We start from the raw sequence: 22967 nt of genomic DNA, 5'->3' as shown, positions 1-22967 counted from the left end.
AGCTCTGCCCACCAGGGGGCGACGCTCTGCCCCTCCGGGGTGTCGCTCTGCCGAGACCAGAGCCACTCTAGCGCCTGGGGCAGAGGCCAAGGAGCCATCCCCAGCTCCCGGGCCATCTCTGCTCCAATGGAGCCTTGGCTGCAGGAGGGGAAGAGAGAGACAGAGAGGAAGGAGGGGGTGGGGGTGGAGAAGCAAATGGGCGCCTCTCCTATGTGCCCTGGCTGGGAATCAAACCCGGGTCCCCCGCACGCCAGGCCGACGCTCTATCGCTGAGCCAACCGGCCAGGGCCTAGATGTGTATTAATTCAGTTTGCTCCATGCTGCTTTTTGTAATGCTGAAGTAGAGGACAGGCAACTTTTCACTCCTTTGAGCCCCTAGAAAAGTCCGCAGCATGGCTCATTCTCTGGGGGGTACCCCATCCATTGCTCTTCCCTCCAGGCTTCTTTGGGGGGAGCCCAGGGCCAGGGGCTGCAGCCCAGCCAGGACAGTCCGTGCGCCACCCCCACCCCTCCCCCCCCACCCCCTCTCCCCCCACCCCCTCTCCCCCCACCCCCACCCCCTCTCCCCCCACCCCCACCCCCTCTCCCCCCACCCCACCCCCCCACCCACCCCCACCCCGCACAGCAGCAGCAGCAGCAGCCTCGGGCTGATGGCCCTCTTCTCCGGAGCTTCCTGCCGGCCCAATGGGACACTGGCCTCTTTCTCACTTGAGCCGTGACAGCAGGCACAGCTTCAGTGATGGCAAAGCACTTTGAGGCTCCAGAGTGCTCCATAAGTGCCACCTCATCATGCCCACACTGTGCTCTGCCCTCAGGAGGGTCTTTGTTAGTGTGGTTCTCATCCCAGATTCAGGCAAGGCAGAGGCAAAGAGGGGCTCGGCCTGGAGAGCGGTCCCTTTCTAAAACTCACCAACCCTATCAAGTCAATTTAAAAGATAAATAAAATTTTGGTGGATAATAAAAGACTCACCCAGTGTGCTGAGGCATGGCTTCTCAAAGTGTGAACTCAATAATAATGCAGATTCCCGGGCCCTTCACACCTACTCACGCGGTGCTCAGATGGTAGAGTCCTGGAATCTGCATTTTAATAAACTCCCCAGCTGACTTTCCTGCACAGTAATTTGAGTTCTGATGGTTTAGAGGTGTGAATACAGGGGTCACAGCTCTGGTCCTTATCGTCTGAAACTTCAGCAAGTGACCTGACATGAGGTCCACAAGATCTAGGTATTCCCTAAAAAAAAGTTCAAGAGTTTCCGGTCAAATCAGTGTGGGCAATGCAACACCCTCCCTGTGCCCTGTGGGCTTTATAATGCACAGAAATGGATTAAAGGGGCGAAAATTCCCCTGACAAAGAAGCCTGTTTGACCCAGCACTTTCAAAGCAACTAACCAAGGGAGTTTCCATCATTAACGCCAGAGACATCTCACAGACTTAGTAGCTCATGAGACAAAGCTCATGACTTCATGAGCTTCCTGGGAAAAGAGAAGTCTAGAGGGTGAGCGACGGCATCTTAAGGTGGTAATTCTGGCAGGAAGGAGGCTCTGGCCAAGAGAGGGGAGGCCACAGGCGCCCCATTCCTCATGCTCAGGGTCCTTGGCGGCTCAGTGCTACAGATCCGCTGCCTGGACATGTCACAATAGCGAGGTCACCTTCCTGCTTCGGGTAATTTCCCTTGGAGGCAAGACATCCATTTTTAACGGCTCTTCGTTTCAGCAGAGAATGCCCTCCTGCCTCTGATGGGGGCTGGGGACCAGGATGGGAAGAGAGGCTTTGTTCTTCTGACCAGTGCTGACAGTTTAATTAAACCCAGCTCGAGACGGGGTCGGCCGGGTCAGGCATTCTTCAACAGGGCTCCTGCGGAAGATCCTATCCACGCCTCTCCAGCCACCAGGTCCCTGTTAATGAGTTATCCTGGTCCTTCCAGCAGGGATATAAATAAGGGGAAATAAATGCCCTGGGTTGCCCTCAATCACCCACCCCCACCCCTTCCAGGCCCAGCACAGACAAAAAAGCTTGATCTGGTCGGGACACATACTGGTTTCAAGGCTAAAGAGAAACCCAGGGGAACTGGGTTTCCAGAAGCAGCTTCTGGATGATGAAGGGAATGCAACCAGTAAGAAGAGGGATTGAAAGGCAGCAGAGAGACCCCTCCCCAGACCTGAAGGACAGAGGATAGGGGCTGACACTCACTGTGCTCCCCACCTAAATGTGGGCCAAGACCAGACTTTGCTGTTATGAGAGAAGCAATTAGGTTCGCACATGTCTGACCCCTGAGGGCATCCATGAAACAACATCCCCACATGCTCAAATGACGAGGCTGACCCCACGTCCAGGTAACAGGCCATCAGAGTATAGTGGTCCCCCACAGGGGAGCCAGGTCCAGCCAATCACGCATCTGCCTCCTCATTCCAGTCAACCTGTTGCTAAGTCAGAGGGTGTCAGTTCGTTCTCTAAGAGCACTCCTCAAAGAGTTCTCAACCCTCACCTCCTGGAGGGACAGTGCCCACCAGTCTCTCTCAAACAGATGTCACCCTAATAGTTCTCAGCACCCAGAACAGTGCCTGGCCCATAGAAGGCCCTCAATAACTGCTGGATGAATGAATGAGCAGGCAGTGTGGGTAGGGGAGAGAGGATGGGAGGGTGGGCGTGGAGGGAAGGGAGAGTTGGGTATTGTGGGTAGGTTTATATGTGGGCTGGTAGATGGGGAAGGAAAGGGTGAATGGGGAATGGAAGGTAAATGAGTAGAACAGTAGATGGGTAGGCAGGTACCGTATTTCCCCATGTATAAGAGGCACCTTTTTTCGAAAAATTTGGGGTCTAAAAACTGGCTGCGTCTTACACAGTAGCTGTGGCATTTCAAATGCCATAGCTGGAACTGAGGACAAGGCCACATATGAAGGCAGTGATTCGTCACCAGACACAGATGAGGACAAGCTAATGGATGGGAGTTTTGACAGTGATGAGGAGTTGTATAAATTTTATGATGAACAAAACTTGAGTTCAATAACTTTGTATAATAATTTTTTTTTTCAAATTTCGGGCCCCATAATTAAGGTGCGCCTTATACATGGGGCATCTTACACATGGGGATACAGTAAATAGGTGGGGCTGTTAGATGGGAGGATGGGTAGGAGAACATGGAGGAGGGGGGTCGATCGGTGGTTTGTAGGTGGGTGAGTGGGAGTGCAGACGACTGGGAGTCTGGATGGGCGGTGGGCAGATGACAGGTGGGAAGATGGGGATGAGGGATAGGTTGGTGGGTGGGTTGATGACTAGGTAGTAGGTGAAGGAGGTGGATGAGTGGTGAGTAGCGGGTCGATGGGTGTTACAGAAGGATGACTTTTAGCCTCGGACAGACCAGAGTTGACATTTGGCTCAGCCCCTTTGGCATGTCAAACTCTCTGAGCCTGGCAGCTTCCTTTTGTCAACTTCCTGCGCCCGTGCAATGGTTGTCCCAAGTCAGACTCCAGCTGCTGCCTGCACACCAGCCAGGAGGTCCCTCCACAGGTGCACCTACGCCTCTCACGAACAAAAGAGAGCAAAAAACCTTTTGGGGGAAGTCCCTGCCAAATGAGGGGATGGTTCTGAGTTAAGACTGGTGAGGCTGAATCAGCCCAGGGAGTGGAGGCACCAATACTGACTGTAAGCTAATTAATGCTCAGAGACAGAGTGCAGGGTCAACTTGGGCGCCTCTTCAGTCGGGTCTGCTGCCCACAGAAGCAATTACCATATGGATTCACCTGACATTTTCTGAGCTCCTCCTATGTGCCGCGATGTTTACACCTGACATGAGAGCAACTCATATCTCTCTTTCACCCCACAACGGCCTGCGAAATAGACGTTATCTTTATCTAATAAAAGAGCAAATGGGCTCAAAAGAGTTCAAGGAAGCATTCCAACATCATGCATCTGGCATTCACTTGAACTCAAACTACAGAGGCTTTTCATTGCTTATATAAACTTGGAGATCTGCTATAAAAATAATACATGCTTCTTATAGAACATCTGGGAAACAGAAAAGAAAAACTCACCCAGAGACAATTCTTGTTGGCATTTACAGTCATTTTTTTGTACATTCTTTAGAGTGATTTATTTAGTGGTCATATTGTCAATACAACTTTGCATCTTGGCTTTTTATATTACAAACATTTATCTGCATTACTTTATGTCTTTCATAGAGGCCATTTTTTGATAACGATATAAAGACTCTATCAAGTATATTTAGCATAATTTATTTAGCCATTCACCCAAGGTTAGACATTCAAATTGTTTCTATATTCTTTATAATATTTGATATTCCAATATAGAAATAGTCTATATTTCACTATTCTAAATAATGCTGCAAGGAACATGCCTGGACCCATGTTTTATTATTTCCCAAGACAGATTCCCAGACATGAGATTTTTAGGTCAAAGTTGAAGCCTGTTTCCAGGCTTTTTAAGGACCTTTGAAAGCCTGGTGTTTAATTCCAACCCCATCACCAAACGGCCCTGTGGTCCAAGGCAAATCACTGCCTCTCTGGGCCACCGATTCCACATAAGGAAAGAAATGGACAGACAAACCCAACAGCAGGGGCAATATTAGAGAAGAATAACCAGTTATGAGATTTTAACTCCTGGAAGCTCCACAGACAAAAGCAACTGAAATGCAGACCTTGCCACCTGACTTTCCTTGTGACCACACCTTACCCTGCATATTTGGTCTCTCAAACTCATTTTCATGCTGATTTAGCATAACAGCCTCTGCAGGCAAGTGCACCATTTGCTCCAGATGGAAAGGGTGAGCAGTGGATCTCTCAAAGCAGAGGGAGGGTCAACAGGCGACAGGCCAGAAAGGCTAGGCACTGGCTTCCCTCTTACCCTGCCTCCTAAGGGAAGGTGAGCTCCCTAATATGACTACAGGAGATCCCACAATCCCCTGCACAGCTCACGGGTGCCGGGTGATCTCCTGCCCTAAGGTGAGCCAAGCAGATCCTCTTCCAAATCTGGAGCTGGCCCTGATACACTGTGGGGATCTGAGGTCACAGAAAGTAGGAGGGAGTCAGCACTGTGGCCAACCAACGGCACGCGGAACTGACAGGTTGCCTGTGTACCCAGGACACTGGTTTGGACGGAAGAGTGGAACAATAAGGTGGATATTTCCAAAGAACTAGAAACATCCTTCACACTTACTCCCAGTCCCAGCTGTGCCTCACTTCCTGTCAGCGAGTCTGCTGGCCGTGCCCTTACAACAATAGCCCAGCCCACCCTTACTGTCGCCAGACTTGGGGGATTCTGTTTCTGGACCCAAGTGTGCCTGAGAGTTCCTCAGTCAGACCAGCTAGGAGAGTTCATGGAAAACGGTTAACAACAGGAAAGCCTGATGCACGGGTCAAAAAAATGGGGGGGGGGGGGGCTGCAAAGATGATAAAGATAGTCATATAGATAGATAGTCATATAGATAGATAGTCAGATAGATAGATAGATAGATAGATAGATAGATAGATAGATAGATAGATAGATAGATAGACAGATAGATAGGTGATGGATAGATAGATGTGATGTGGTGTATATATACTGTATATGCTGGCCAGTGGCATTATGCTCAGTGAAATAAGCCTAACAGAGAGAGACAAACACTGCACAGTATCACTTACACGTGGACTCTTAAGGGCTGGGGGGTGGGGGAGGCAAGGAGAGGTGGGCCAAAGGGTATACACTTTCAGCTATAAGATAAATGAAGTCTGCCGAGCTAATGTATAATATGGTGACGATGGTTGATAACACAGTATTGTATAACTGAAGTCTGCTAAGAGAAGAACTTAAGTGTTCTCACCAAAAACAAAGAAAAGATAAACATGTGAGGTGATGGATGTGTTAATTAACTAGATGAGGGGATTCTTCCACAGTGTATACATATATCAAATCACCACAAAGTACACTTGAAATAGCTTATTACAATGTTATTTGCCCATTATGCCTCAATAAAGCTGAAATTTTTAAATAAATAAATTTCAAACCAAATAAATGAAGAGGGTCAAAGCAGAGGCCCAGAGCCGGGCAACCACCCATGCACACTCGCTCTGAACCCCGGATGGTGACTGAGGGGAAGGGAACCGAAGCCGGCAAGGCCGGGAGAGTGGGCAACAGCGTGAAGGGCTAGGAGCGCTTGGACGAAGGAGAGAAAAGTGCACGTTCAGGATGAGTTCTGCAGAAAGAGCCGTGCTACCCCCTGCGACAGCCGGCTGTGAGAAGGGGCAGGCAGGGGCCAAGTCAGGGCGAGGCCGGCCGCCTGCGTGTGACCAGTAAGGGCAGGGACCTCGTGGGCCCGTGCATGGCCCACAGCTTAAAGAGCTGTCAGATGGATGCATCTGCTGGGAAGGGTCTCGTGCCTTCCGCGCTCAAAAAAGAAAAGAAAAACACCCGCTGCGTGTGCCTGGCACCACCTTATGGGCAGCTCAGCTCTAGCCCAAAAGTGGCAAAGACCAACAGAAGGGGTCATCACCGAGGGTCACCGTGGAGAGGCCGCCAGGCCAGGAGGAGGAAGAAACAGGAAGTAACCAGAGAGGCCATTTGAACACACTAAAAATTAGAATTCCATCTTAAAGACAAAAACTTGAAGGATCAGGTGGCAAATTCTTGAGCTGCCTGGAGACCACTGGGTTTATCAAGAGGTCTGGAAACCAGGACAGAGGTGGAAAGCACTGGCCACTCAGCACTCAGGCAGCCCCAGGGTGCCACCTCCCACCCCGCCCCACCCCCAGCTCACCCACGTCACCTACTGCTTCTTCCTCCTCCAGTCCATGTCCCACAGGCTCCAGGGAGGAACCAGCAGCCCAGCATCTCACCAGTGCTGGCAATGGTTTTTCAGGCTTTCAGTGACAACAACTAAAGGGGCTCAAAAATCTCCCACCTCAAAATTAAAAAAACCTAATGACCCTTCAAAAACCTAGTAAGAATTTAAGATTGTTCCAGGTACTTACAGAAAGCAAAGCTAGGAAAAAAAACATAAATTATCAGAAAGCAGATTCAGGGCTCAAAGTTAAAAAAAATGTTTCTAATATGCAGACCTTTTCAATAATGGAATTGATTGCCCTGGGAGGTAGTGAGTTCCCCGTCTCTAGAGGTAGGCAAGCAAAGACTAAAGGACCCTTTGCTGCGGAGCTACAGAAGAGATTTCTTAGATGACCTCTAAGGTCCTGTCCAACCCAAGATCCCACAGAATGAAATATATGGTAGAACAATTACAGACACATTTGGCAACTCATAAAGCAGCAGAATTAGCCACTATCCTTCAAACTTGAAAATAGTACTTTCACAACAAATAAAAGTATGGCATTACACTCAGTGAATAAGCTTAAAAATCTTATTACTCCAAACTGAAAATAGAAATAAGCCCAAGAAGCACTTAGCTGATTGTATAAGAATTTGACAGAAGGCAGGTTACCAAAGGCATTGAGATAGTCCTATGAATGGTCCTCCCTGCAAAATGGAGCCCACCTTCTAGTCCCCACACTGTCAGCGCCAGCACATGGAACTAAATGGACTTCTGTTCCTGCCAGGTACTTGCCGTGGAGAAATGCCCCACGCAGCACCTTCCTACAGAAAAGGCTGACCTTTGATACCCTGAGCGATCCTCCCAGGAGAGGAACAGGGGGGGGGGGTCACAGGAAGGCCCAGACCCCACTGACCAAACACTGCTCCTCCCACAGGGTGAGGAACAAGAGCAGAGAAAGCATCACTCACAGCCTCGACAGAGCCTGGTTGTTCTGGAAGAGCAGTTCTGGTAACATGTGCAGCTGGTTCCGGTTCAGTCGTCTACAAGAGAGAAGAGAGGAAGGGTTAGAAATCGCCTAGGAAATCGAAAAGACTTCTCAGAAAGCACTGGATTCAGAGTCAGAGAGCCCAGGGTTCAAATCCTAACAGGGTCAATCTGTAATCACAGGGAAATCACCTTCTTTGGGCCTCAGTTTCTTCAATTATAAAGCAGGATCCGCCACCCAACACTCCAGAAAGTTAAGAGCTAAATATTTGCATAAGCCCCTCCCCAAGGACCTGACGGGTAGGCAGTCAATAGAGCATCTTTCCTCCATTATTTTCTCCCAAGCTCTCATCACCACCTTCACTTACATTTGCAGGACCCTTGTGATTTATAAGGCACTGGTACAGACACGATCTCGGTCTGCGGTTTGTGAGTAGATATCTGATGACACTTAAAATGAGAGATATATCTTAATGGAGTAGGGCTGGCCACGTGGTTTTGATTCTGAATTGCTCTCATCCACATTTGTCTCAGTGGCAACTTAACCTTTATTGTTTGCTTTAGGTCTTTTTTCAAAACAAGAATAGCTTTATTGATTTTTTAAAATTATTTATGGAAATGTATGCTATTTTTTTTTAAGCCTCAAATAATAAAAAGAAAAGGTATTCGGCCACCTGCATTTTTCTGACTCAACCATTTGTGGATATCTTTCCATGCCAAACACTAGAGAATGACCCCTTTGTTTTTAGTGACCGAATGGTTACGCCCATCATTTTTAATTACTCTGTTGGTGGACGGACAACTTTTCAGTATCGTAAACATAGGCAGGAGTGGGAAGTCTGGTTCTAGAATGGGGCCCAGTGAGAAGATTCAATGCAGAAAGGCCGTGGACTTGTCACAGGAAAGCAGCAAAGCTGACCCAGACTTATCTTGCCACCTCAGGCCACTAATTCCTTTTTTTTCTCTAATTTTTTTCAATTGCAGTTGATATACAATATTATGTTAATTTCAGGTGTACAACATAGTTATTAGACATTTGTGTAACTTACAAAGTGATCATTCCAATATGCCTAATACCCACCTAACACTATATATAGTTATTACAATATTATCGACTATATTCTCTATGCTATACTTTAGATCCCCATGACTATTAGGCAACTAATTCTCTGACTCCAGACCATCAGGGGTTATAACACTTATAAACTATGGAACCTTGGTAACTCACACTGTGGTTCATGGACCACCTGCTGGTCCATGGCATCACCTAAGAGTTGCTAAGAACCTCAATATCCCAGGCTCTACTCCAGACCCGTTGAATCAATCTGGATTTCAACAATATCCCCGGGAGGTCAGTGTGCTCAAGGTTGGAGAAACACTGTTGTAAAATGCAACCCCTGCCCTCCATCTATGCACAGTTTGCGTTTCATACAATTATGTCTTTCAACAGCTCTAGACCAGGGGTCAGGAACCTATGGCCCGCGAGCCAGATGTGGCTCTTTTGATGGGTGCATCTGGCTCGCAGACAAATCTTTAATAAAAAAAAATAATAACGTTAAAAATATAAAACATTCTCATGTATTACAATCCATTCATTTCCTACCGCTCATGTGCATGGTTGTGGGTGGCTGGAGCCAATCACAGCTGTCCTCCGGGACACCACCAAATTTTTATTGGATAATGTGTAATGTACACGGGTCGTTGTATGGTTCTCATGGAATTACATTTTAAAATATGTGGCGTTCATGGCTCTCTCAGCCAAAAAGGTTCCCGCCTCCTGCTCTAGACAAAGATCAACCAGCTCAGCAAAAGCTCTCTTTCGCCAGGAGGGAGGAAGAGATGCAATTCTTATGTGGCCGGCAGTAACTGTCTGTGGTTACTTCGCCTTTCAGGAGGTCACCGGTCATCTGCTATGTGAGAAAGGTAACATTCCCCAGCACAGACAATTAAACTAGCTGGAAGAAGTGTTAGCTAAAGGACTGCTCCAAGGGAACCACATCACTGCCTTAGGGAAAAAAAGGACCACCAATAGAATCCTTAAAGCAACAGGAGAAGACTTCAGATCGCTCCAAGTTCCTTAACCTTGTCCAATAAATTAATTCTGTGTTTACATTGCCTGGTTATCATTGGTTTATGTTTTATTTTGTTCTCCCCCAAGATGTTCTCATTTTTCTGGCTTCAATTTCTGAAAAACACTTAAAAGGAAAAGAGATCCAACAGCTGAAGTGGAAAGTCAAAGGACCCCAAAGGGGGGACCCAGCCTGGTGAGGGGCTGCAGGTAGCTAAGAATAATGCCAGAGCAGCACGGCTACCAGTCCTAGTAGCCCTCGCCATGTGCCAGGCCCCAGAATAGAGGTTTTACAGGCGTCACAGAATAAAAAGGTGGGCTTCTTTCTCTTGAGTATAACAAGGCCTTACATTTAAACACATACCCTCCCACCTCCTCTTTGCAATAACCCCTCCAGGATGTGCCACCATCTTGCCACATGGCTTGGCTCTTAATAGGTGCTCAGGATGTGTTTGTTGACCCTGTTGCACTGTCTCTTTGACGATGACTGAGGGGATTAGGATGTCCAGAGGTGAGTGACTCCCCCAAGTCACCTCTAAGTGGCAGAGGTGGGATTCTGAAGCCTGCCTTTCCCCAGCTCCCCAGTCTGGCTGTCTCCACGTTATGCATCATCCAGCCAGCTGAGGGGATGGAGCGCCGCACCCCCTCCCCAACAGCAGAGCGGTAACGCCCCCATGGCCGCAGAACCACGCGTGCTGCTGCTGCACTCATGTTTGTAACTGCCTACCAGAACCAGTTATGTCTGTTCCCAAACCTGTTTAGCCACAGGTACTTATAATTATAATTATATAATTTAATTAACTGTTACATAAACAAAATACCAGTGTGAAAAGAGAGAGTTGTCTCTATGAAAACAAGGCTGAAGGCTTTAGAAAGAGTCAATGAAAGGAAAGCTGCTAATTAAAGGGCTGTTGGATTATGCAAAGGACTGGGGGTAGGAAGACCGTAAAAGAAACTCAGACTCTTCCACCCAGACTGCTTCCAAGCACCCTTTAAAAATCTCACTCCACCTTAAAGAAACCAAACCCCCAAATCATAAGCAAGGCATATGTGTATGGTTTAGGTGAGGAAAACAATATAGAACTCCAACAGCACCTCATAATCAAAAGAAAGGTCTTAGCAAAAAAAAAAGAGAGAGGAGTCCCTAAATGCTCGTTTATATGTTCTGACTTAAAATGAGATGTTTAGATTAGAGTCTGTATGATATTGATGACTCCCCACATTATCCAACTTCAATGATGAACTGATTCACCACTGGTCTCCAGTAAGTCAGGGGAGAGGGTGCCAGCCATCCAGCGCAAGGACTGAACACCCCGGGAACAGAGCAGCCACAGAGAAAGAGAGGAACTGGAAGAGGAACAGAAGGGACAAAGTCAACAGTGCTAAGCTGTAATTCAAAAAGGAGTGCCCTGCCCAGCCTCGGGCGGCAGAAGCAGTAGTGATGCGGGTCACCGGGTCATATCTGAACCCCAAGCCCACCCACCCTCTCTCCTCCTGGGCACGCAGTGCCACAGCTGAAGCTGGAATGGGTTAGGTCCAAATCAGCCGCTCACAGCCAGGTCACGAGCACAGTATATTTTGTTCTGAGCCTTTGAAAGAAAACAAACACAAGGGCTAAACATCTGTTTCGCTGGGGATTCCTCGGCACTCAGTTTTAGGCCAGATGAGGAAGATTAAAAAAAAATAATGGCCTTGACTTTCCTCCAGGGTTCAGGGAGGCAATGAGGCAACCATATCCTTTCCCTTTTATTTAATGCCTTATTTTCTTTGGTATAAAAGAGAAAAGTGAGATATTAGGACATAGCTATTAAGAGCTCAGGTTTTGGAGGAAAAATGGTCTGGGTTCTCATCCTCTCGTCTGCACGTAATCACTTAATAACCACTCAATAGCTCTGGCCGGTTGGCTCGGTGGTAGAGCGTCAGCCTGGCATGCAGGAGTCCCGGGTTCGATTCCCGGCCAGGGCACACAGGAGAAGCGCCCATCTGCTTCTCCACCCCTCCCCCTCCCCTTCTTCTCTGTCTCTCTCTTCCCCTCCCACAGCCAAGGCTCCATTGGAGCAAAGTTGGCCCGGGCGCTAAGGATGGCTCCATGGCTTCTGCCTCAGGAGCTAGAATGGCCCTGGTTGCAACAGAGCAATGCCCCAGATGGGCAGAGCATCGCCCCCTGGTGGGCATGCCGGGTGGATCCCAGTCGGGTGCATGCGGGAGTCTGTCTGACTGCCTCCCTGTTTCTAGCTTCAGAAAAATACAAAAAAATAATAACAATAACCACTCAATAAAGCAATGCCTTAGCTTCTGTGCACCTGTTCCTCACCTGTAAGAGCCCGCTGACCCAGTGCTGTTCCGAGGGTTAAATGAGATATAGCGGGGCATGAGCAAAGAGCTTATCTTAGTGCCTGGCATAGAGTAAGGCAATCAATAGTAGCTATAATTATACACTCATTGTAAAAAAGAAAAAAATCCATAAAGAAATAAAAGCACACAAAATAAAATTAAAGTTACCTGTTAACCCACCACTCAATGCAATTATTTTTCTCCTCTTGTATTCTGCACACATACAAGTTGATTTTATTTACACAAATGTCGCTTTCTGCCTTTGCCACTTAGCGCTATATTATGTGTACGTTCCCATGGCCTTAATTGTTCTTCTAAAGTGTGATTTTATGGCTTATGTCTCCCCCAGAATGCCTATTCCCAATTTTTCATTGTATTTAAATAATGTACAATGAATATTCAGATATATACTTTTTTTTAGTCATGTCTCTGATTATTTCTGGTTCAAAAAGAGCGAACTTCAGAATTCTGGACACCTATAGCCAAGCCGCTTTGTAGAAAAATGAAATCGGTGACCACCCTGAATGTGAGTCCCCATCCCCCATCTCAGCCACACCACGTGCCTTTTTTTGTTTTCATTATGGCCCATCTGAAATGCCAAAATTGATCAAGACACATTTGCAAACTTAAAATCCCTGTGAGGAACACACCATGCAAATCAGAGATGTCCCCACCTTGCAGTTTCAGTGTGTGGCCCTGAGCACCCAGGACAGGGCTCCTCAGGTGGCCCTGGGACTTCCCTGACAGCCCCCTCCATACACCCATGCTTCCTGGAGGCCACACAAATCAATGAATGGTGGCTATGCCTGGGGTATGAGATTATAGGGAAAAATCTCACTTCCTCTGCACTGTGTGGATTTTTTGCCGTAATGCATTTTCAGGGGAAAGTTTTTTAAATAGCTGCACTTAGAATGTGGGGTGTGGACAGACTCCAGCTTTCTTGCTGCCACGACCTCACGATGATGCTGTGAGCACTTCCGCGGCTGCAGCCGCTCCTGGTTCCCATCAGCAGGCAGGAGGCAGGCTGGGCATGCAGCCCTGTCCCTGAGCACCCTGCCCGCTCACAGCCAGGCTCAGCCTGCTCGGGTCCCCTCGGGGCTAGCCCCCACTGCCCTCCTGAGCCTGCACCCACGGATACTTACAGCCGCTCCAGCTCCTTCATGTCATCAAAAGCCCCCCGTTCCACCACTCCAATCTGGTTCTCCATCAGCTGCCTGGGGAAGCAAAGAGACAAAGACAGCTACAGGGACTCCTAGAAACAGCTGGCACAAGGGAGGGAACAGGAGCCGTGCCGGAGACGCATGCAGACTGGCAGACCCGAGTCCTGGTCTAAGCCCACAAAATTCCCTCACAGCCACGTGGGTTTCCGACAGGGGCTCCTCAGTGCACACAGCCCGGACAGCGAGATGCGCTTCCAGCCCAGCCCCATGCTGATCCCTCTGAAGCCGCCTGTTTGCAGAGGGCCGCAGGACATCAGAGCACCAGGTTATTGCTCCACAGGCATGCTCAGGGAAGCCTGGACCCAGGCAGAGGGGACAGGCTATGGCTCTGGGCCACTAGTACACATGCCTTCCTTTGGCCCACAGGGTGAGTGTCCAAGGGGCACAGCAGACAGAATAGGCCAGTAGCAGGGGAAGGGGACCCGTGCCAGCTGGGCAAAGCCCACACATGCAGCACACTCGGCAGTTGGCAGACACCGCCCCCTCCGCCTGGCCCCATCTGCTGCCAGCGAGCCACCTGGCTCTGCGGGGCTCGGCACCTCCTCGCCGCCGACGCGCCCCGAAGCCCAGAGCGTCCAGCTGGCAGGCAGCAGCTTCCACCAACAGATTGCCTGTTGCATGGTAATTTTTGAGATTGTCACGCATGTTTTTCTCCAGCACTGTCCCTTCGCCGCTCTTAAGCAAGTGGCTTCTGTGTTGCCACAGGAACCTCAGACAAGGTTTGAGACAGGGCGGTGGGGGCGGGGGGGCAGAAGCTGCCACCACACACTTCCTTTTCCTCCACTTCGTTTCCAAAAGGAAACTACTGAGGGGTTCCCGCTGCAAACCTGGGTGGGGATGGGGGGCACGCCAGGACGGAGGGAGGGCCTCCTCAGGCTCAGAAGGATTCCTGGAGCCCAGGGTGGGCTCAGAGATCAATGCATCCTGGAGCAGCAGAGACCCCTGCCCAGCGATTGACAGCTATGACGCCAGAGAGGACCAACCACAAGGTCCCCAGCTCTCTCAAAGACTCTTGGAGATGCAAAGCCAGTAGCTCTGAAAGAACTGCGTCTGCAGGACCCTTGCATTACCCTGGGCACAGGGAGTGAGGGGCCCTGGGACGGGCTGATGCTAAAGGCTAGGGCTGCTCTGAACGGAGACCAGCGGACAAGGAGGGATGAAGGGATCAGTACCCTCCACTGACTCCTCGCCCCGCCCAGCATGACAAAGGAGGTGCTGCCGATGGCTTCTTCCCCAACAGAGCCGTGCCCCCTGCCTCTGATATCTGCCACTGTCAGGCAACCCAGAGAAATCACCCCTGTCCTCCACTGTGCCCACCCCCTACCCTCTCAAGTCAGGGGTAGCCCCTTGCTGGGGCTACAGTTTCAAAAAAAAAACTATGGAGGCCCTGGTTGGTTGGCTCAGCAGTAGAGCGTCGGCCTGGCATGCGGGGGACCTGGGTTCGATCCCTGGCCAGGGCACATAGGAGAAGCGCCCATTTGCTTCTCCACCCCCCACTCCCTCCTTCCTCTCTGTCTCTCTCTTCCCCTCCTGCAGCCAAGGCTCCATTGGAGCAAAGATGGCCCGGGCGCTGGGGATGGCTCCTTGGCCTCTGCCCCAGGCGCTAGAGTGGCTCTGGTCGCGGCAGAGCGACGCCCCGGAGGGGCAGAGCATCGCCCCCTGGTGGGCAGAGCGTCGCCCCTGGTGGGCGTGCCGGGTAGATGGATCCCGGTCGGGCGCATGTGGGAGTCTGTCTGCCTGTCTCGCCCCGTTTCCAGCTTCAGAAAAATGTACAAACAAAAACAAAAACAAAAAAACTATGGAGACTGTTCTAAACTGAGTTGTGTCCCCCCAGATATTAATGCACTGAAGCCTTAATCCCAATGTGACAGGGTCTTTAGGGAGGCAATTAAGGTTAAACGAGGTCATAAGGATGGGGCCCTAATCTGATAGGACTGGTGTCCCTATGAGACACCAGAGATCTCTCTCGGTGCACACACAGAGGAAAGGCCATGTGAGGACACAGAAAGGAGGTGGCCAGGAAGAGAGGCCTCACCACAAACCAGTCCTGATGGCACCTTGATCTTAGACTTCTAGCCCCAGGACTGTGAGAAAATAAGTGTCTGCTGTTCAAGCCACTGGTCTGGAGTATTTTGTTACAGCAGCCCGAGCAAACTTAAGGCAGAGACCTAATAAGGATTTCTCGTGGTCACTTGGTCTTCCCTCCCCTCAGGAGACAAGCAGTGGACAAGAGAGCCCCTCTGCCCGGGCCAGGTCCTGCCAGGCAGCCACCATTGGTGCCTATGCCACACCCAATTTTTCAGCATGCTGGAGGCAGGGCTGTTCTGGGTCGGGACTCATCATCACTTCCACCCCACCCCCCTCAGGGTGTCCCAAGACTGACTCCACAGGGAGGAGCCCAGTCTGCCTCCAACCCTACAACCCTAAAACCCACAGCAAGGGCTCTGCCCAGGACCCACAAGGCCAGGTGGGGGCAGGAGGAGGTTATGAGCAGAAGCAGCATCCCATACTCACAGCACCCGCAGCTGCTTGAGCCCTGCAAAGTCGTTCTTATGGATCCGAGTGATGTTGTTGCCGTTGAGTTCCCTGGGGGAGGAACGGAGAGAAGGAAATGGTGAGATGTGTAGGGTGAGGCCCCCAGGCCAGGGCCTCAGCTCCAGGCTCCCTCTCCACCTGACTCAAGCCTGTCATCTGAACAACAGGGCTGGGCGCTTCCCAGCCAAGCCCTGGGACCCTCCTGTCTGTGTGGAGACCCAACAAACTGGGGTTTCTTTGCAGCAGCTGTCTAACCAGCAGGGACACACAGGGCTCACCGCTAGGAGTTCTACAAAACCCAACACATGGCCTTGGCCCTGAATTAGCTCAGTCTAGTTGGAGAGACGAGACATTAACACAGCAGAGAATTGGGAAACTAAACAATTAGAGGCTATTTAGGCAGAATCCTCGTTGAGCCTCAGTTTCCTCATCTCTGAAATGGGGATGATAACCGAGTCTACCTCACAGGGTTTGCATGAGACATAAGCAAGTAGAGAGCACGGCCTGCAGTTGGAAAGGGCGCCCTTGCAGACACCATTGTTATCATCTGGTGGCACTGGTTCCTAGGAGCCGTCCATATTCTCAACAGCGGAGAGCAGAGTGGGCCATGCCATTCGTGGGGCCTGAGGAAGTGGGACTCGAACTGAGACCTAAAGGACAAGACAGAGCTGCCGAGCAGAGCGCTGGAGCAAACACTCAGGGAAGGAGAACACCCAGTGAACCCACGGGGTGGGGGAGGAGACGGGCTGAGTCAGGAGCCGGGGGAAGCAGGGCTGGAGGGAGGTGGGTCCACATCACAGAGGGTCTGAGAGAGCAAGCAGAGGAGAGACAGGGAGCCGGCCCTGAGGTCAGTCCTGTGGCAAGGGGAGGAGAGGGGCCAGGGGGGGCCTGGAGGGCAGGGCTCAGGAGCGGAGGGAGTCCACTGTCCGACCCTAGGGCCACGGAGGGAGCCCACTGTCCGACCCTAGGGCCACGGAGGGAGCCCACTGTCCGACCCTAGGGCCACGGAGGGAGCCCACTGTCCGACCCTAGGGCCACGGAGGGAGCCCACTGTCCGACCCTAGGGCCACGGAGGGAGCCCACTGTCCGACCCTAGGGCCACGGAGGGAGCCCACTGTCCGACCCTAGGGCCACGGAGGGAGCCCACTGTCCGACCCTAGGGCCACGGAGGGAGCCCACTGTCCGACCCTAGGGCCACGGAGGGAGCCCACTGTCCGACCCTAGGGCCACGGAGGGAGCCCACTGTCTGACCCTAGGGCCACGGAGGGAGCCCACTGTCTGACCCTAGGGCCACGGAGGGAGCCCACTGTCCGACCCTAGGGCCATGTCCGCAGTGGCTTTTATTCTCACCCCACCCCAGCCTCTGGCCCTTCTTCCTCCCCTCCCAAGGTCCCTGTGTTCCTCCCCGGCCCTCCTCAGTCATGCTGTGGACACCTTGGACCTAGAACCCCACTTTCCCAGCCAGCCTCAGGGGGCTCCCTCAGTTCCTCCCGGGCCAGTCCCCTTCACAGGGGGCCAGCACACCACAGAGACAGACCCTCTGGGAGGCAGACACTCCACTCTCCAGGAAGTCATTCCACTGAGCCACACTCGGGTCTCGCTCCAAACCACTGTCACCTGTGCACCTCACCTGTCTATGCTGCTCCAAGTTCACAGTCACTACGTGTCCTCCTTTCTCACCACCGTCATAGTCACCACGTGCCTGGCAACCACCTGTCACCACGTCATCTCCACCTGCCAGTCTCATCACTTCCCAACTTCGGTCAACCCAAGCCCAAGTGACCTTGAAGAGCAGCAAGTTCTCCTTTCTGAAAGTGTTTCAGAAGTGTGTTTGGACCGGATGATGTTCTAGAAGCGCATCCACTAAGAACAACATATGTGTTAGTTCCCCTGCGCTCAAACGGGGCTTTGCACACATCCTCACACCAGGCTGAAAAGCAGCTACTGTGCCCGTCTTACAGATGAGGGAAGAGTGGCTCAGAGAAACTGGGTGCCTTCCCAAAGTCACCAACTGGTAGCTGACAGGACAGGACCTGAGCTGTGGCCATCTGATCCCAGAGCCCAGGCTGCTTCCACTCTGCGGGGCTGCCTCCCCAAACTGACAAGCCACTGATTCATCCAGCTCATCACCCCTCCGCCCTTCCCCTGCTCCTGGCTCTTGATCCTTGGGGGCAGCTGGAAAAACTCATTCCCTGCCCCCATCTCCTTTCTAACAGGATCTCTCAGAGGGGCCTGAGGCCTCTCTAAGGTAACAAGGCCATTGGTGAGAGCCAATGGTGGGATTTAAATAATTTAACCACCAGTTCTCTGCCCTAATGACTATTTTAAGTATAAAAAAACAATACACCAGCCTGACCTGTGGTGGCGCAGTGGATAAAGCGTCACACTGGAATGCTGAGGTCGCTGGTTTGAAACCCTGGGCTTGCCTGGTCAAGGCACATACAAGAAGTAACTACTGTAACTTGATGCTTCTCGCTCCCCTGGTCGCCTGGCTCTCTCTCTCTCTCTCTCTCTCTCTCTCTCTCTCTCAACTCAATAAATAGAATCTTTAAAAAAAAACAAAAAAACCAACAATACACCAGAAGGTAGTTTATTATTTCATGCATTTAATACTTAAATAAGAACAATAAAAGAGGTACACAAAACTAGATCATGTTATAAGAAAGAATTTTAAAATATTAATGAAAAAATATTAAATAATACCTGACAAAAAAACAATAAAACTGTAATTTAAGATATTTCCAATGACAGCTTATCACCCCTGGTTGTTTGGCACTTTTTCTGTTCATGTTATATGTTTGTTTACTGAAGTAACAAGCATGAGGGAATTAAAATGTGGTATTTCATCAAAGGTATAATGAGTTTTGTGAAATGAATAAACAAATATTACAAGCATAGTTATGTCAAATTTTTTCACCTGTGGACGGAATGAACATTACTACGGGATCCTAGAACATGCTGTTGCACAGATGAACATTAAAAAAGAGTAAGGACTGTAAATTTGTGCTTTTCACATTGGGCAGCTGCCCAGGAGCCCACCTTAGAGAGAACCCTGATATAAGTGACATTTTTTTTTTTTCATTTTTCCGAAGCTGGAAACGGGGAAGCAGTCAGACAGACTCCCTCATGCGCCCGACCGGGATCCACCCGGCATGCCCACCAGGGGGCGATGCTTCGCCCCTCTGGGGCATTGCTCTGTTGCGTCCAGAGCCATTCTAGCGCCTGAGACAGAGGCCACAGAGCCATCCCCAGTGCCCGGGCCATCTTTGCTCCAATGGAGCCTCGCTGCAGGAGGGGAAGAGAGAGACTGAGAGGAAGGAGAGGGGAGGAGTGGAGAAGCAGATGGGCGCCTCTCCTGTGTGCCCTGGCCGGGAATCGAACCCGGGACTTCTGCACGCCAGGCCGACGCTCTACCACTGAGCCAACCAGCCAGGCCAGGGCCACAAGTGACATTTTAACAACCAGTTCACTGAACTCAACAAAAAATTAGTATCGGTTCTGCTGAACCGGTGCGAACTGGCTGAACCCCACCACGGGTGAGAGCCCCAGACCGAGCCACTTCCTGCCCTAAATGCTGAGATGGGTTCTTTACAATGTTAAGGTCTTTTTTATTGAACTAAATATTCTTCCCCGAAACAGCCGCCTCTGAGCCTCACCTGTGCAGCTCCCCAACTGCTCCTTCTGCAGCATGACTGGGCCATCTTATTGAACTCTCACCCCCAAACCCAAAGCCACAAGAAATTTTTGGTTGTTTTAGTTTTTTTGTTAAAATGATATGTCAGCCTGACCAGGCTGCGAGACAGTTGATAGAGCGTCAGATTAGTACACTTAGGACACAAGTTTGAGACCCCAAGGTCACCAGCTTGAGCACAGGCTCACCAGCTTGAGCACCAGGGTCGCTGGCTTGAGCTTGGAATCATAGACATGACCCCATGGTCGCTGGCTTGAGCCCAAAGTTCGCTGGCTTGAGTGCAAGGTCACTAGCTTGAGCAAGGGATCACTCACTCTGCTGCAGCCCCCCAGGCAAGGCACATATAAGAAAGCAATCAATGAACAACTAAGGAGACTAAGGAGCCATAACAAAGAATTGGTGCTTCTCATCTCTCTCCCTTCCTATCTGTATGTCCCTTTCTGCCCCTCTCTGTCTCTCTCACAAAAAATGAATAAATAAAAGATATGTCAGCACTGATTGTAAGAGCAAAATGTTCAACTTAAATGGACACCAACAGAGAATGCTTAGTTGACTTTCAGCACAACCATGAAACCAAATACTATGCAGCCACTTAAAATGGTCCAGATCACTTTGTATTGACCAGGAAAGCTGCCCGTCACTCAGCACACAAGAAGAAGAGTCATAAGACACTTGTATTCTCGGAGCCTGCTTATGTAAAGCCCACATACACATCGACACGGGCCATGCACATACAGCTCGCAGGGGGCTGTTTGCCACATAGTTGCGCCTGTGACTGCTGTGTGGTGGGACCTGAGGTGACTTTCTTTTTTATACTTTTCTGCATTGTTCGAATTTTTTAAAAAGACATCTAGGTTTGTACAAGCCGACCTTAATATTCCAGCTACTGAACTTAAAAATAAGAATTCTATATGCACATCGTTGAATTTTTTTCAATTTCCTAAAGAATAAAGGGAAAAAATTAATATCACACATAAACTCATCACCCAAAAGTAACCTCTGTTAACATTCTGGAATATTCTCTACCATGCTGTTCCTTTCAGATACAATTTTCATATGATTGAGATAAGTTAAATATTTATTGAAGACCAGCTATGTGCAAGGTGTTCTGCCAGGTTCTGAAAACATTTGGATGCATGAGACATAAATGACGTAGGCACTCCTACAATGTCGCACCCTGAGTGTCCCCTGTTATGGCTGTGGCTGACTGGGAAGTGTCCCTTCATTTGTATAGGTCAGGTTCCTGGGGTGCTCCGTGATTCCCTGTTACTAGAACACCTGGGCTGTTTTGATATTGTTCAGTTATAAATATATGTGCATTATTCGGTGGGCATTTAGGAGAAGTACATTTCAAGAAATGGAATTACTCAGTCCTAAATCATGAAACAGCTGATGAGTTTTTACAATCATTCTCATTCCTTTTCATGATATAGAAGGCATTTGATTACAATGATTACTCATTTTACAGATGGCAAAACTGAGGCACAGGCAAACGCTAAGACTTGTCTGAACAAAGCAGGACCCTGGAACTCAGGAAACTCAGGATGAGATTGCCATCAGGTGGGGGGGCGGGGTAGAGGGCTCAGGGGGACTTCTGAGGAGAGCTCGCAGTCACGTGCCTCTCCTCTGATGCTCTGCAGCAGGCCCCATGGTGCAGACTCCAGGGCCAATTCCTTAGCCCACCATCAGCTGACTGCAGCCCTCCCTCCTCGATTCCTACCCCTCACTCCACTCCCATGCAAGGAAAGCCCTGGGACAGGCAGGCAGACAGCAAAGCAAACAGCCTCTCAGGAGGCCCTGCTGGTGGCTCTGGGCGAGAACCCAGAGGGAGGCCCAGGCCACCCGCCCCCCAGCCCCCCCATCAGCCTCGCCCTCTAACCCCAGAGCTGAGCGTCTCCTCCCAGGGGAAAGCCCTTGAGAAGCAGCCCGCAGGCTCATCAGCCTCCCAGGTCTGCGGGCTGAGGCATTATCCCTCTTAGGCTGATAAAACGACCTCCGTGGGGTAGCCGTCCTCTCCCCCTAGTGGGGCGCCCCCCACCCAGGATCGAGTTTCCAACCTGGGCCAGCCACTTCCTCTCAACCCTCAGCAGAGGCTGCTGGAATGAGGCAAGGAGGTCATTTTCTCCAGCACCTGATGCCTCCAACAGGTGTTGCTTGTGTGTTGTCACGGAGATACCCTCCTCCCCCGCCGCCTAAGAAAAATGGAAGAAGCTGCTGTGACCTTAAGACCCTTGCAGCCAGAGCAGCCGAGTGAGGCGGCCCTCTGGGGAGCCCCCAGCCTCGTTTCTCAGGAGGAATTCTGGGCCAGAGCTTCCCAGGCTCCCGGAGCCTCTTGTCACCAGAGCCCACACCCACCACTTCTCGTTGGGCACCTACTGCGTGCAGGCTCTGAGCCTCATGCCGAGCAGGGCTCATCTCACTGCACGTCACAGTGACCCACGGGGAAAGTCATGTTCTCTGCCTCTTACTGATGAGGAAACTGGGCACAGACTGATGGAGTAGTTTTCCCAGTGCCACGCAGCAAATAAGTGGTGGGGCCGGGATCAAAACCAGGCCCTCATGATTCCCTGTTCATTCCCTACCTTACAATGTCTCGTATGGACGGGCTCTGTTCAAGCCCCCCCACCCCCCCACCCCCCGAGGGCTCATGCCTTGAAGGGAGCTGAGAAACCACTGGCTGCTTTAGACAGGAGACACTGGGGCCCTCTACGAAGATTGTGTGCTCCACCAGAGACGCAAGATCAGAGCACAACGTCCATCCTGCCGAGCAAAGCGCATTCTTAGTGCCTAACAGCTCAGGCTTTGGAGCTAAACTGTCCAGCTTCAAATTCTTGTTCCACCATTCCTGGCTGTGTGACCTAAGGTAAGGAGCTTAACTTCTCTGTGCTTCAGTTTCTAGATTCATAAGTAAGGATAATGATAGCACCCACCTGTTTGACATATGGTGAGGTTTAAATGATTTAACATTTCTAAAGCACCAAGAGCAGTGGTCTCTGAACCAGTGTTACCTGCTGCAATTATTCTTACTGCTAGAACAGTTGTTGTTGGTTTCCTCAAGGACTGTGGCTGCACCGGCAGGGTGGTGCCCCAGGTTCAGCTCGGGCTGGGCCGGGCGGGCGGGCAGGGCCACGCTGAGCAGGGAGGGCCCAGCCACTCGGGCCCTCAGGCTCCACCATGCTGAGGCCCAGGAAGGACACCCTAAGATGGTTCTCTCTCTTCTACAAGTGATGGGTCTGCACCCATTCTTGTCCCCCAGGAGGAAATACCCTGGATTGGCAAATGGCCCTGATTCCCATCAGTTCCTGTGTGGTCCGAGCCTGAAAAGAAAACCTCGGTGATAGAAGATTTTGGAGAAAGCCTCTGAAGCCAAGTCACTGA

At 50.6% G+C, this 22967-nt stretch overlaps 1 protein-coding gene across 1 annotated transcript in view; it reads right to left on the bottom strand.

The window, feature by feature from the left end:
* The window catches only part of SLIT1 (slit guidance ligand 1), a 193415-nt gene that overhangs the window by 152452 nt on the left and 17996 nt on the right, over nt 1–22967 (bottom strand). The window contains exons 2-4 of the mRNA XM_066355591.1: nt 15878–15949; nt 13286–13357; nt 7726–7797 (exon numbers count right to left, since the gene is read on the bottom strand). Of these exons, the coding sequence (XP_066211688.1) occupies nt 7726–7797; nt 13286–13357; nt 15878–15949 (216 nt within the window). The remainder of the gene's footprint in view (nt 1–7725; nt 7798–13285; nt 13358–15877; nt 15950–22967) is intronic.

This window comes from Saccopteryx leptura, chromosome 13 (assembly GCF_036850995.1).
Source record: "Saccopteryx leptura isolate mSacLep1 chromosome 13, mSacLep1_pri_phased_curated, whole genome shotgun sequence".
Classification (NCBI taxonomy): Eukaryota; Metazoa; Chordata; class Mammalia; order Chiroptera; family Emballonuridae; genus Saccopteryx; species Saccopteryx leptura.
Note: the sequence above shows the minus strand (reverse complement) of the source record. Positions and strands in the feature narration are given on the sequence as shown.